This window comes from Bombus pyrosoma, linkage group LG9 (genome assembly GCF_014825855.1).
Source record: "Bombus pyrosoma isolate SC7728 linkage group LG9, ASM1482585v1, whole genome shotgun sequence".
NCBI classification, from domain to species: Eukaryota; Metazoa; Arthropoda; class Insecta; order Hymenoptera; family Apidae; genus Bombus; species Bombus pyrosoma.
Window position 1 is genome coordinate 1,407,200 of NC_057778.1, and position 13,781 is coordinate 1,420,980.

The 13,781-nt window shown below is 44.1% G+C and overlaps 1 protein-coding gene across 7 annotated transcripts in view; it reads right to left on the bottom strand.

Annotated features, from left to right (window-relative positions):
• LOC122570886 (homeobox protein cut) overlaps positions 1-13,781 on the bottom strand; it is a 167,792-nt gene that overhangs the window by 150,246 nt on the left and 3,765 nt on the right. The window contains exons 1-2 of one of the 7 annotated variants that reach the window (XM_043733818.1): positions 11,512-12,368; positions 10,149-10,966 (exon numbers count right to left, since the gene is read on the bottom strand). The exons of 4 other annotated variants lie outside the window; for them this stretch is intronic. In XM_043733818.1, the coding sequence (XP_043589753.1) occupies positions 10,149-10,256 (108 nt within the window). In that variant the 5' untranslated portion in view covers positions 10,257-10,966; positions 11,512-12,368. Of the gene's footprint in view, positions 1-10,148; positions 10,967-11,511; positions 12,369-13,781 lie in introns of those variants that run through there. 2 more of the 7 variants (XM_043733819.1, XM_043733817.1) reach the window with 2 other exon arrangements.

Below are 13,781 nucleotides of genomic sequence, written 5' to 3' on the forward strand. Positions count from 1 at the left end.
TAATAAAGCGAATGAAATTAAATTAAATGTTCTTGAACAAGAGAAACATTGGCTCACACCTTCCATCTATTAGGTTGTCCGAAAAGTGTCTTTCTTTTACAGCCACGTCCTTTACAACGACGCGTCTTTATACAAACATGAAACATAATCTGTCGAACGTTGTGATCTTTATCTTGACAAGACAAAATGGATCATACGTAATTCTTAATAAAATAATATAAGACGAAAAATGTTGCGTATCTATCATTTCTTTATAAAACGAAAGAAACTTTTCGGACGACCCAATAATTAAGAATCGTCAAGGATTAATATATGTACGTAAATTATTACTAAAATCTCCTTTCTAAACCCGAAACGTCAAAGTTGAAATAGTCAATGTTGGTAAAGAATATGAAATGATGTGAGAATGGTAGCAATACAGGGTACCGATGCACGACTCGCTGAGAAAAGGTGATCAAGCTCGGTGGAAAATCGAGCGAACGAAAGTCATCTGAGAGGGGCGTCATTCCCTCAAATCGAAGTTTATTTAGCCTGGGTTTACGGCTCACTCTGGATTCACTTAAGCTCGAATCGCCGCAGGAATCGCAGCGATGTCGTCCCATGCGATTCGGAATTTTGGAACGGTTCCAAGCGACCTTTGAATAGTCTCCGAACGCGCGGCCACGTAGAAAGGGGAATGTTAGCGATCGGAGGCCGGCTCGCGGAAAAATTTACGACGACAATAAACTTCGTCCATCGTGCGGGGAGCAGGATTATAAAAAAGCGAAGAAAAAAGACAGAAAAAGCAGTGTGGAGGAAGAAGAAGAAGAAGATGAAGAGAAAGATGATGAAGAAGAAGAAAGGGGAAACCGGTGAATTGCAGGTCGCGAGGCCGCTGCACAATTATCCGAGGCGTTTCGTTCACCAAACGTTCTCGCGATCATATTCATCCCTTATGATACTTGTGGCTGATCCTGGCGCGTTCCTGCCTAACAGCGACTGATAGATTGCGTGATAGTCGAGACTCTGAGTTCGTCAATGTTGTTGATCTATGTAGTTTTCTTTGTACACGTTGTGGTAAACGTGTAAATTAAACATTGATTAATTTAGGATTTATTTGATACCAGTAGACTGTAAATATTATCGGAGAAGTGGAATTTTTTATTTCTTCTCAATATTTTGACGAGTATTATGCTGTCGATATTTTTTCGATTTTTTTTATTCCGTGCAGCTTCGCATAAAAATGTACAGAAAGTACGGAGATTTGGTAATTAACAGTTGAAGAGTTACGTAAATGTAGGTAGGTTCAAAGAGATTTAAGAAGAATAGTTATCATATGTAGGAAATGTAGATTACAGCTATTTTGAAATTATACGTATTCTACCGTAGAAGCAGATAATAGAATGAAAGAATTCAATGTTCGTTGTTGCGCATTCGTCCGATACGATATACTTAGCTTGTCTATAAGGAATCTGATTTACAAATTATATCTGAATGAATATGCTAAGTTCTTAATTGATGTAATCCGGATACCTGTTACTGAAGAAAATTCCTCCAAAGATAGATTAGATTTTCGCGCGTATACACGGGAAAGTATTTGAAGTATTCCTAATGATTACTTAGAACAGTCTGCTGCGTGTCTGTTTAAAATTACAATGAAATTTTATCGCGTTCGCTTTGGATCACCAGCTTTAATTAAGCAGAAATTTCAAAACCGCGTAAATTACGGCGTTTCACCGTGGAAATTTTTGTACTCGCCGGGCTCCGCTTCCAAATCGGCGATTTCGAACAAAACGGGCGAAAGACATGTTATATTCGTATCCGATGGAGAAGCTCTCGGACGAAGCCATAAAAAATGTCAATTTTTCCCAGAGGACGAAGATGATAGACATTGAAATGGAAGTCGAAACATCGTCCCCTGCCTGGTACTCTTCCCACCGAAAAAATCGGACGAAAAGAAAATAACGGCGAAAAAATAAGAGAAAACAATCCCGCGCTGCTTGATTTTCGATTCTTCGTTTCGACGAATGGCGGACACAATAGCGTGCTCGCTACCCCTCCGGATGGAACAGGGCTGGCAAATATTTCCGAACGCGTTCGCGTGGCCGGCGCATCTGTTGCACGCACACGCGTGCCAATTTGCGATTCCTACGTAGAAATTAGCGACACGTAGCGAGTGACCCTCGAGCTTCCACCCTAGCAGCCACGGGAGGGGTGTTTAAGGGGTTGCGCGGGATAATTAACTCGGTCAGTGCCATACGAAATTCGAAACTTCCGATGGATTCCTGAAAACAGGTGAAAAGTCACTCGTATTGCCATGTCCAATCGTTCAATGATATCGACAAGTATGTAATAGATGATTTTGTGAATTGCAGAGGCTCAATTTGTTTAATCGATTTTTAAGTGCGTGTCGTGTTTTCTTATTCGTTTATGCGATAAACTGCGAGTTCTTGTCTACATTCACATTTTTATAAATATTGTATACATAGATATAGCAGCTAAATTTGTTTCTATTAATAAATATAATATATAGCGATTAGTCTATTTTAAATGTTTTATATGCGAATTATTCGCAGTTCAATAGCTGTAATTAATATACTATTTCTTCTACCTCTATTGTTAACTATGTGATTTTATTTTCGAATTTCGTTTAACGCTCGCTCGTTTAACGACACCGATAAATTCTCTAGATATATTTGCGATGATATTAATTGGTATGAAAAATTCAGTAATCGTGAAACATTGACCAAAAAAGGTCAACTCGGCCGATACTGTCGACCGAGAACAATTTTTCGAGAATTCGAAAATTTAAATATGTAAAATTTGTTCGTGGAAGGAACGTTTAAAAAAAGCCTTGGTAATCTGGGAAACGTAACTGCATCCATAATAAGCAATCTGAACAAGAGATCTCGTCGGGGAAAGTGCATTAATCGAGAAATAAAAATATACGTATACAGATACTCGTGCTCTGAAATTGGTCGGGACGATCGTTAACCGCTTTGCGAGGGTTACATTCGGCCAAATTCGGTCGTGGAATTTCGTCACGAAATTTCGGAAAATAACAGGGATACCTATGTGGCTATTTTAATGGAAAGCTGTTAAGGATGTTTTTATCTCGTTGGTTTTCTGGTGACGCAAGTAGAAAAGGTGAAAATTTCTCGAGAAAATTGGATTCGAAATAGGAAGTTTAAAAATGCGGAAATGAAAAAAACCTTTTCCTTTCTACGATGTAATATCTTTCGGTTTTTAAAATATTTAACAAAATATTTTTTATACAGCTTAATGTTTGATAAAAGGGTTAATACAGTTTCCGTTAAATAATACGATTCTATCAGGCAGTTGAATAATTTTTTTTATTAGGTTATTTATATTTGCAGTTGTATAAAAATTGAGGATATTTTTTAGACTCGTGTCGCTAAGCTTCCAACAAACCAAGGATTTCTCCACTAATACGAAAGTATAGTTTATTCGTCATTTATTTATTCTACATAATAACAATGAAAAATAAACGATCAATTAGAAAAATATAGGCAATCCAATTCATAGAACGTTAAGGGAATTCGAAAAGCGGCTGACGCAGATTCGTTCGAAACGAACGTTAAATCAAGCGAAATGTCATCGTCATCGTCATGCGCGCTCGATGGCGTAGTCATTAGCTGTCATTCGCTAAACCAAAATGTGCCCAAGGTTTCCCGACTCTCTCGGTGTCACAGAGAATTTTCTTTTCCCCTCCAGAGCGAACGACTGCAGACATTCTGAGAAACGCTCATTAAGGCTCGCACGAGACTCGCATTTCGCGATCCGTGTATCCCGATATTTTTAGAGTGTGGGTGAATCACTGTTTGGCGGGAGAGCTCTACGGCTGCGGCAGTTAAACCGCCGATTTCAGAAATAACGGCCACGGAAATTAATAACCGAGGTATCGTTGTATCGCGACAGATCGGCAAACGATCGAATTTTCCTTCCTTTTTGCCCGAAACGATCCCTCGTCGTCCACGTTTCCTTCGGATGGAAAACGTTAAAGAAAAATCCATAGGTAGTTTCTTCCGATTCCTCAGCGATAGATGTTTCAATTTAGGCATTAACATCTCTAGACTTTCTCGATGATAAGATTTTGTAACATCGTCAAAGTTTCGATATTTATAATTTTGCACCTCTTGTTCTTTATTTATGATTACAAAGGACAAGATACAGAGATGCAATCGATTTCCTTACCGTCTGTGAATGTATGTGAGAATTTTCAATAACAGATCGATACATGATCGACAAAGAGCATGTGCTATAATTCGATAAGAAGGAAATTCGATGCGCTAACGAATAGAGTAAAACTGGTAAAATCGATAAATATAGTAGCCTACATAAATATTACAATTTGAAATTATCATAATCACCATAGTCTACTGTTACCATAATGCCACTTTATTTCCAGCAAAACAGCAGTAATTTTGATATTTAACACTTTGAGAAATATCGCGTTCGAAGCATATTAGCGTGAACCGTGGCAATAATTTATCCAAATGACACAGTTCGTGGGTAGGGGTAAGAAAAGAAAGAAAAACAAGACACGGTATAAATTACAAGAACACCTGTCACAGGTAAACCCTAACGCATGATCAGCCTCTATAAAACCACCCCCGTTGTTCTTTCCCATGTTCGAACGGGTTCACGTGGTGTTCGACACTCGTTACGTCGTTCGTAACGCGTTTTAATAAGGCGACGAGACGAACGGCAAATATGCACGCGGCACGGTGCACCTGCGCTCGATTCTAGTCACCACCTAAGCGGTCGTGTTGCCTGCCGGCAGCTCGTAAAACGGGTGAACCTCGGAGGTCTAGACCAGCCCTGGACTAGACCAACGAGACGACGCATCCGAAATAACCCTCTATATTCTATTTCGAGGCCGACATGCCGCGCGATACAGTTTCTCGTGTCAGTGGAATACGGCAATGATTCCCTCGTTGGCCCGTTTTCATGCTCGCGACAATTGTCCCTCCGCTGAGCTTGACGTTTCTCGCTTCGCAAGCAATCTCTGATCAAAATTTCTTCTTCTTCCAACGTTCTGCCATGCTTTTCGAACTTGTAATACTTGTAATAGTGGTAAAAATATTGCTAATTGGTTTTAGATTGAGACACAGGATCGAGTGCCGATCCTGTATCTCAGCAATCGGTATATACCTTTGATAAACGATTCGTTTATTTTAACCACTGAAGCAGATCTAAATCTTCTGAAATTTTCCCACAATTAATTGAACGATAATAACCTCCAAAATGTTGCGCGTTCTAATTGCAAAAAATGCAAGAAAAAAAGGAATAATATCGCTAAATTTGGTAAACCGTTTCGCTATACTTCATCCAGCGTTTATCGCGTACGTTCTATACATTCCAACATTCTTCGATCAATTCGCAATCATCAGATATATACATCTTCGTTAGCCCATAGATCGCGCTTCCCACTTTGCTATATCAAAATTATAAAGTACGATATTGTAATCGCGAAGCAGCAATTCCATCGGAAACGTCAAACTTATTATTTCTTTGTATTAGCACGTAGAAAGCTTCGGCCCTGGATGAATTAACCCGAAAAGAATCGATCTAATAACAAAAGCAGAGCGCGTCTCCGTCGCTAGTGACTTAGCACCCGACAGACGAGTGTCCGCGCGGGCTGCTCTTCTCACCGGCATCGGAGCACGCGTGACTCACGTCTGCGCGTCTCGGCAAGTGCCGCCGCCACTCGGGGATCTCGGGAACCGCGTCAGGGATCCCCCTACTCCCATTCGGATCGCTGGCGCTGGTGGGGGTACGATGAGCATGGGGTGGGGAGCCGGCAGGGGAAGCCGAGTCATGGCAAAACTTTTGTCCATTCACGGTCGACACGCTCCTAATTGGGAGTACGCTTCGTGGTCTCGTTCCACGCGCACGGCCGCTCCGTGGAAACTCTACCGGACGCCGGCTCTGTCTCTCCTCTCCGAATTTTCAGTCGCACGAAACGCGCCTCCGTCCCTTTCGCGAACAACTAATAATTGGCGTACCAGCGATTTTTCCAAGGCTACCATCGGCTGAATCACGTATTCGCCTAACTCCACCACGGGAAGATGACGGGAGAAGTGGAGGAGGAGGGAGGGGGAGGAGGAGGAGGAGGAGGAGGAGGAGAAGGGTTTCGTTAAAAATCGGGAAACGTGCGGCGTGACCTCGCTTTTGGCCGCCCGCGTAAATCAATCCTCGCGAGACGGGCATATTTTTGCCTGACTGACGGACGAGCCAGCAGGAATTTCTTAACGAGCGCGTCGATTCCGGAATCATCGTCGATCGACACTGCTTCGACGCGCGTTTCTAATTTTCCAATTATTCGTCTGTAGCTGACACGTAGCTGCGTTCGAGGCAAAAATATGGGAAAGTTTGTACAGGATAGGCTAACGATCGATAGGAGAATCGATTCTCACGAGATTAGATATCAATGCGATGGAGCAATACTTCTTTGCTCTACGCCAGGAGTAGAAATATTTTTTTTTTCTTTTTTTTTTTTATAAATTACCGTAAGAGATACCGTTCTTCGATCATCTTTCGATGAACACGTATAATGTTATCTGCGGAAAATTGAAATTTTTCATGGTTAATGATACGCGTCTAATTATAGGTTATAACGGAGAAATCAGATTTTCCATAATGGACAATAAATTTGTAGGAAATAATGCTTCTTACAGAACCTTGCCTCACCTCGTCTGTTAATAACGTTGGAGTATCGTTAGAGCGTTGCTACAACAATAACTTTACCACCTTTAGCAAACCTCCGAAAATAAACAGTACGATCTAATTCGAGATTCGATATGTTCTAGAAGATCGGAAAGCTGATTTCAAAAATATAAACAAATTACGTATTTGTCTTGCGGCAAACAGAAACGATGCTTAATCCTTAAAACAATTTTATTAATTCGTCCTATTTCTCGATAGTAAGTCAATTTTTCTTCGATCAGCCATTACGTATCGACGAAAAATGTTCCGTTTTCACGCAACATCGTCAAATCATGCATATGTCATCGGAGTACGGCTGTCAGCGTTCCAAGAAACCGAAACCGTTGACTGAGTCACCGCTCGCTACTCGACGAAAGAATGTTCGTTTCACCCTGAAAGAATAGCTGGGAAAATCGTGAGATTGCCTGACCACGGTTTAATCACGGTCGACGGTTGAACGACGAGCGGGTTGGCTTTTGGCGTTTTCACTTTCCTCCGAAACGTGTCAGCAGGTTATACCGCTTCATCGATCCTCTCACTACGACCTTTCTGCACCGCGTCTATTGCGATTACGTCCGAGCGAATTAAGTCGGGAAAGGGGACGTGACGACAAGCTTTGCCAATAATTGTCTCCGCGTTTCACAAATATCGACGTGTAAAATTTCCAAGCAGCTGCTAAAAGCGAACGACAGAGACGATGGCACATCGACAAGTTGGAGGAGCACGCGTGCAAACAACAGAAACTGGTGAACGCGACGAGTCTTCCACTTTCCGGGCATTCGAGCCGCGTTCCGGCGTCGTTAACCCGCGGCCTAATCAATACACATAATTATGAAACTATGTGGCATTAATAGTGGCGACCCGGTTAGCTTGTAATCTTGTACCGGTACGGGACTAGTTCGCGCGTTATTAAGCGGTCGTATTTTATCGGGAGCATCTAGCCGACCGGCACCAACGCTATGAGAGAAGATCGTCGCCAGTTTACAGCCAACCTCAACCTACAACATACGCGCCACGTATTATTCTTTGTAACTTATTTTTTTTCCCGCTGTTGGTAATTTTTCACAGATAACTCGTGACATCGACAGTTTATCGAGACAGACATTTTCAGTCGATGAAAGCGATGGCATAGCCACTCGAATATAACGAGAGATACATCACGTGTCGTGTGTTTTGTAGGAAACTACTTTTCAAGATTTTCAATATCGAACGCGATATTATGTTTCAATTTAGGGGAAGGTAAGTTACGCGTAACGGAGTTCTCCAGACGAACGTTCCTAACATAGAGCGGGTTAATAAACTGAAATACGAGGGAAACACGTGACGTGTGATCGTCGAAAAATTTGTAACTTTCCAAGACAGAGGTTTTTAACGACCAGGCGAACCTACTTAAACTCGGAAGAAAATAATTTAAATCACGTTTCCAATGTATTTTCACGCACATATATTAGCCGTGTGTCATCTAAACGTGAAATTTATAATTGACTAATGTAGCTATATAATTCAATTATATTCCGAGATAATTGCGCGATAATTCATGGGCCTAGGAATTCAAAGATAATTAAGTACGTAGATGATAGGCTTCATGGACCAAGGAATTCATTAATTCTAAACAGTATTTCCATAATAACGACGAAAAATTCTGAATATGTATATTTTGATTGGCCGTAAGAAGAAGAAGCTTCTGCGTTTCGTATAAAATATTAAGTGTCAGGAAATAGCAGGAGATGTGCAGAGCTGTCAACTTTGTATCGCGTCTCTTCTCACTGGTTCGTGGTGCAAGGTAAATAAATAACCGCATTTATTCGCGTTACAGGTTCGCGTGAAATAAAGAAATTGATGGCGGAACGAGTTTTGCCATAAGTAGCGCGGCTCGAACACACTTTAAAAAGAAAATCACCGACGATGATAAGCCTCGGTTCGATACAACGGACAGAAAATTTGTATAATTACGGTTGCGTTAATTTTCGTAGATTAACCTGCTTCGCGTTCCAAACGTTTAGAAAATATCGTCGGCCTGTCTTGTCCAAGATATGCAAAATCAAGAACAGCTTGTAAAAATGTCTCTCACGTGTCAGTCGATAAACCAGCGGAACTAGGAAATGCTTCTATGTCAGTTTGTTTATGCGGACTATCGTCTCTTTCAAACGACTAACACGAACGACTCTGACAATTGCAATTTTTTTCAAACTTCTTTCAACCAGCTATAACTGACAAACACTTGCAAACGACGATCTCTATCGTTGATAGCCGATTTTAAGGCGAAACCAGTATCTTTATGACTACACGGCGAATGTTTATACAAATTCGTATTTTTATGGTCGCAAACAAACGAGAGATTTGTTTCACTTGCTCCGGATCTTTTCTATAAGATTCTGCTCCTTTCAATTTCTTTCGATTCACGTTCGTTAGAAATGTACGAAATTTAGACGCTTCTGTCACCTTTCGAGATACTCGGACAGGTAGATATTTAATATTACAAACAAGTAAATATTTATAATTAATTCTTCGCACGAAAGGTTTGACGAAACTGACTAGGGAAACTGGCATTTTTCTCGAGGCTGAAATTCGTTCGCCGAAAGACTCGATGGTAGCAACGATTATGGAAAAAGTACAAATCTGACGAACGTTCTCCTACAGCGAAAGTGACACTTCTCGATTGCCTATACATAACAGCAGGGCCATTTCTTTAGATACGCCATGCAGAAAGAAAATGAGGTTGTCAACCACTGTATGTGGGCCACTTTGCCGCAAGTCGGTCAAGCCATCCCCTAAATCGCTGAACTATCCTCGAAACAGCAAGTGCCGGGGAAACTTCGCCACCCTCGCACCCTCGTTGAAACTCGGGGTCGGCCAAGTGGCCGGGAACCTGACCGGCAATTATCGGTGGAAAGACTGACGGCAACGTGATTCGATTTGATGTTAGGAGATGGCGAAATATCGCTCACCAGTTTTACTCTGTAAAATTTGACTTGACAATCTGCACATCACGATCAATCCTTTCTAACCACTAAATATTCCTTTACTAATTGCTAGTCACTAAAAAATGGTAAATTTCCATGGTTGCTATGGCTGATGGGAATTTCAACTGTCAGCTACACTGTCACCGCACGATTTCTTATCCCGATGACGATAATTGAAAGGTTGGACGTTGCGATCACACACTTGGGCCCCGAGTCACAATCACATTTATGGTTGTCGCGCTCCACCGGGCCCGGAAGCTACAAGTGTCCGCGGTAAACCGGGGACTGTGCAGCTGGAAACGGAGCGTTTCCCTTGGGTGGTTAGAGGCGATCGACTCGAGCGAACACGTTCGAGGGTGCAGAGGGTCGCTGCTGTATAATATCTGTTTCTGACGACACTGATGGTATACACACGCGCGTACCAAGATAGGAGAGAGGATCACAGAAAACACGAGATGACGCACGTCGAGCACTTACCTGTTGCCAGAACTGGGCGAGCAGGTATATACGCTCCTTCTTGAACAGCCAGTCCATGGACTGCATGGCCTGAATGTCCAGCGAGTTGGCCTCCGCAGAGGCCTGCATGCTGGCCAGTGCCGGCGTGTTCAGGCTGGCTAGAACGGGCTGCTGGAGCACGGACGCGTTGCTGCTGGCTAGCAGATTCGCGTGGTACACGGACGGTGCATCCTCCGAACCGCCAGTAGCCAGTAGTTGGGCCCCTATCGGCGCTGAAGGCCCCTGGAGGCCCAGTGACGAAGCCACTTTGACGGCTTCGAACTTCTCCGCCGGGCCCAAAACTGTTCCCCTTGGTTTGCCGGCGCCGCCGACGCCTCCTGGGGCGCACGCCTCGGCCGGCGGGCCCGTCGCTACCGTCTCTTCCTGTTCCTTAGTCCCGGACACTGTCCCGGAACACACTGGACCCGTCGCACCACACACTGGCCCCACGGTCACACGAAATCGCACAATGTCCCTTCCGAGTTCACCAAAGTCATCGACGTACGCTCCTGGCTCTCGGCACCAGGTGTTCTTCGAATCTGGATTCAGGCCGGACGTCAGGCTGCCCGTCGTCGTCGTGCTGCTGCTGCTCTTACTACTCGCGGCGGCATCACACCCACACTCGCGCGGAAAAACCGACAAACATATAGGTACACTGCACGCGGTCACACTTCACTGGCTCCGGTTTTTCCCTCGTCTCGCCCTCGTCTCGTCTCGTCTCGTCTCGTCTCTTCTCACGGCTGACTTCAGGAAGAGAGTACGAGACCCGTCCTAGCAGGCTCCTAACCTGAAACTAAGAGCTACCGAACGACCGATGCGATGTCTGGAGGAGGTGCACGGCCGCTAGAGGGGATTGGGCGGAGCACGGGCGGTGTGGTGGGGGTCGGCCGGCCCACCGGCTGCCCAATCCCACACCGCCCGGTTCTCCCACTCTCCTTCGCGGCTCTCGCGTTCAGAGGAGAGCGTGGTCGCGGTGGGGATAAGCTGCGCGGAGAAGGGAGACGCCACGGAAAGGACCGGAGGCTGGCTAGGTGGTCCCTACCAGAGCGGATCTCATATTTTCAGCTCCCCGACCGCCCTTTTCTCCAACCCCTGCCGATCGTCGGTTCCCTTCTTCTTTCCTTCCTCTTTTTCTCCCGACGTCTCCCTCCTCTTTGTATCTATGTTTCTTATTTTCGCCCCCCTCGTCATCCCCCCGCTCTTTCTCCTCACCATCGAAACCCCCAGTCCCTTGGTCCGCGGTGGTCCCTCTACCCCCTTACCCACCCTCCACACGCCCCATCAACCCACCCGACCGCCCCGCAGACAGTAACCCTTCGATTGCTCGTTGGTGACTGAGCGTTACCTTTGTTGCGAGCGCCGTTACGATTTTCAGACGTTCGGCCGCACCAGAACGAGGTGTGATTGAGTTTCCAAGGGGTTACCGACGCGCCAGCACCACCGGGCATTTTTTCCAAGCGCAGCCTTGCCACCGACACGACGCCCTCCATCTTTTTTTTTCTTCTTCGACCCCTTCGCCACGGAATACCGCGATCTCCGGCCCTTTGCCCCTTCTGCTTCTCAACCGACTCCATGTCGCAGTCAACTTTCCGATACAAGAGTCGTTCTTCGCCTGAATTTACTAGCTCGAAGCGACCGCTTGCGCTTCGAACGTCTCTGCTACAACGTTTCTTTCTTTTACGATTTGTTTATGGAGAATCTCTTTCGACGAGCGATATCGATCACATGCCACGAGGGTACAAGACTAGTTTTTTCCACGATATACGTGTAATTTTTTCCTTTATTTCTTTATTTTTTTTTTTCTTTTCTTTTCTTTTTATCGTTGCTGAAATTTACTCCTGACGATTGAAAACTATTAGTCGGACGTGGAACTTTCTCGAAATTTAGGGCAATGGTTCAACACGTGTACGGCGAATACTCGCGGAGATTACGCCACGGCGAAAGGGTCGAACGTTTAAGCCTGTGCTCCCCTCGCGTTTCTGGCGTCGACAACGATTTTCACGGGAAATAAAAGTCGCGGACAACGGAACGCAGGAGAACACGAGGTCGATAGGACTATCGCGAAAGCGTGCGTTATTCGCGTTATTTACGCATTATGATTAGCGAAATGGGAATACAAACGACAGTCTAGCTTCTTGCGAGAATTCACTGTCTTTATTTCTAAAATAAAGTATTTTGTAATAGAGTTGAAAATGAAAATTGCGAATTCTTTGAAATTTCTTACGCGTGGAATGGTCGAAATTCAGATCGTAATAGTTTCTTACTAACTTTCGGTTACCACAGAATTCCTGGTTTCCGGGAATCTCAACGACGTGCGAGCAACTTTGATTACACTGTGTTCTTGCACCAACTCGTATCTCTGTTGGTATCCTAACGCACTCGACGCGACTGTAATTTGGCTATGATACTTTTAGAAAATGTACGAAACAATTCCGATGATCTGTGATAAACATTCGGACGAAGAAGTTGATTCATCGAGTGGAAAGTACGGGACCAAGTACGTACGAAACGTACGTATTTTCTAAGACAACGCGATGGAATTTTGAAGGGCTGCGAGGGAATTCGAGTCGGTGGCCAATGATTATAGCAACGTTTGAAATTTGTCGTTCAGCAGAGTTAATTAAACTTGACAACGAATGAAGGATAACAGTGGATCTAAACTTGAGGCGAGATCAATATTCTCAGTACGAAGAAAAACTTGCCTGCAATTAAATTCCTAGATAATTCCAATTGCAATTTCGAATGCAACAAAGTGTACTAAGAAATCCTATAATCAAATGAAATCGCGAAGAAGCGATAGCGCAGCAAGGCTAATGAAAACTTTCGAAAAAAACTCCAACGACTTACCATCTTCCATCAAGCACCATTGTGCGTTTCACAAACTTGGCAAGTTTCGTCACAACTTTACATCACAATAGCGTGCTCAAGATTTATAAAACACCGAGAATGTACATTCTCAAAAATACTGCAATCATTGTTTCGGGAAAGATAAAATACTCGTTGGAGGGAAAGATGGAAGTTCTGTCGAACGTTGGCGGAAAATCGAACAATCTGACGGTTGAAACGATCGTCGAAGCAACGTTCCCCGATTACCGCAAACCGTGAAAGACGCGCGGCTTCCGGCGAACGCGTTAATCCGCGTTACCGTGTTAAGCACACTTCGTGACAGTCGAGTTAACTGGCGCCGGGTCCTGGATAATGCAACTTTAATTTCCGCGGCGTTCGCCGGTTACACGAGTTAATCATCGCTGGTGGATGATAGTCGCTGTTGACGCGGAAACGAAAACAACTGTAACTCGATTCACGCCACCAACACCGCGTACTTGTTGCTGTGCCTTTCGGCTCATCGATTTCCCGTGTCATGGAATCATCGATGTTTCACAGCCGAGTTCTGTTCGAAAATTCCCCATTTCGGACGAGGATGTTATCGTGCAGTCTATTCGTCGATGAACTCGAACTGAGGAAGCTTGGCGGAAATAAGAAAACGTGGAAAAGAATTCAGTCGAGTTGTGGAAAATTCGCTGGTCTAAGAATTGAACGAGAATTGGAATTTTTAGGGAGGAAGAACGATTACGTTTGGTAATTTGGTTGGTAAATTTTGATGAAAATTGTTGC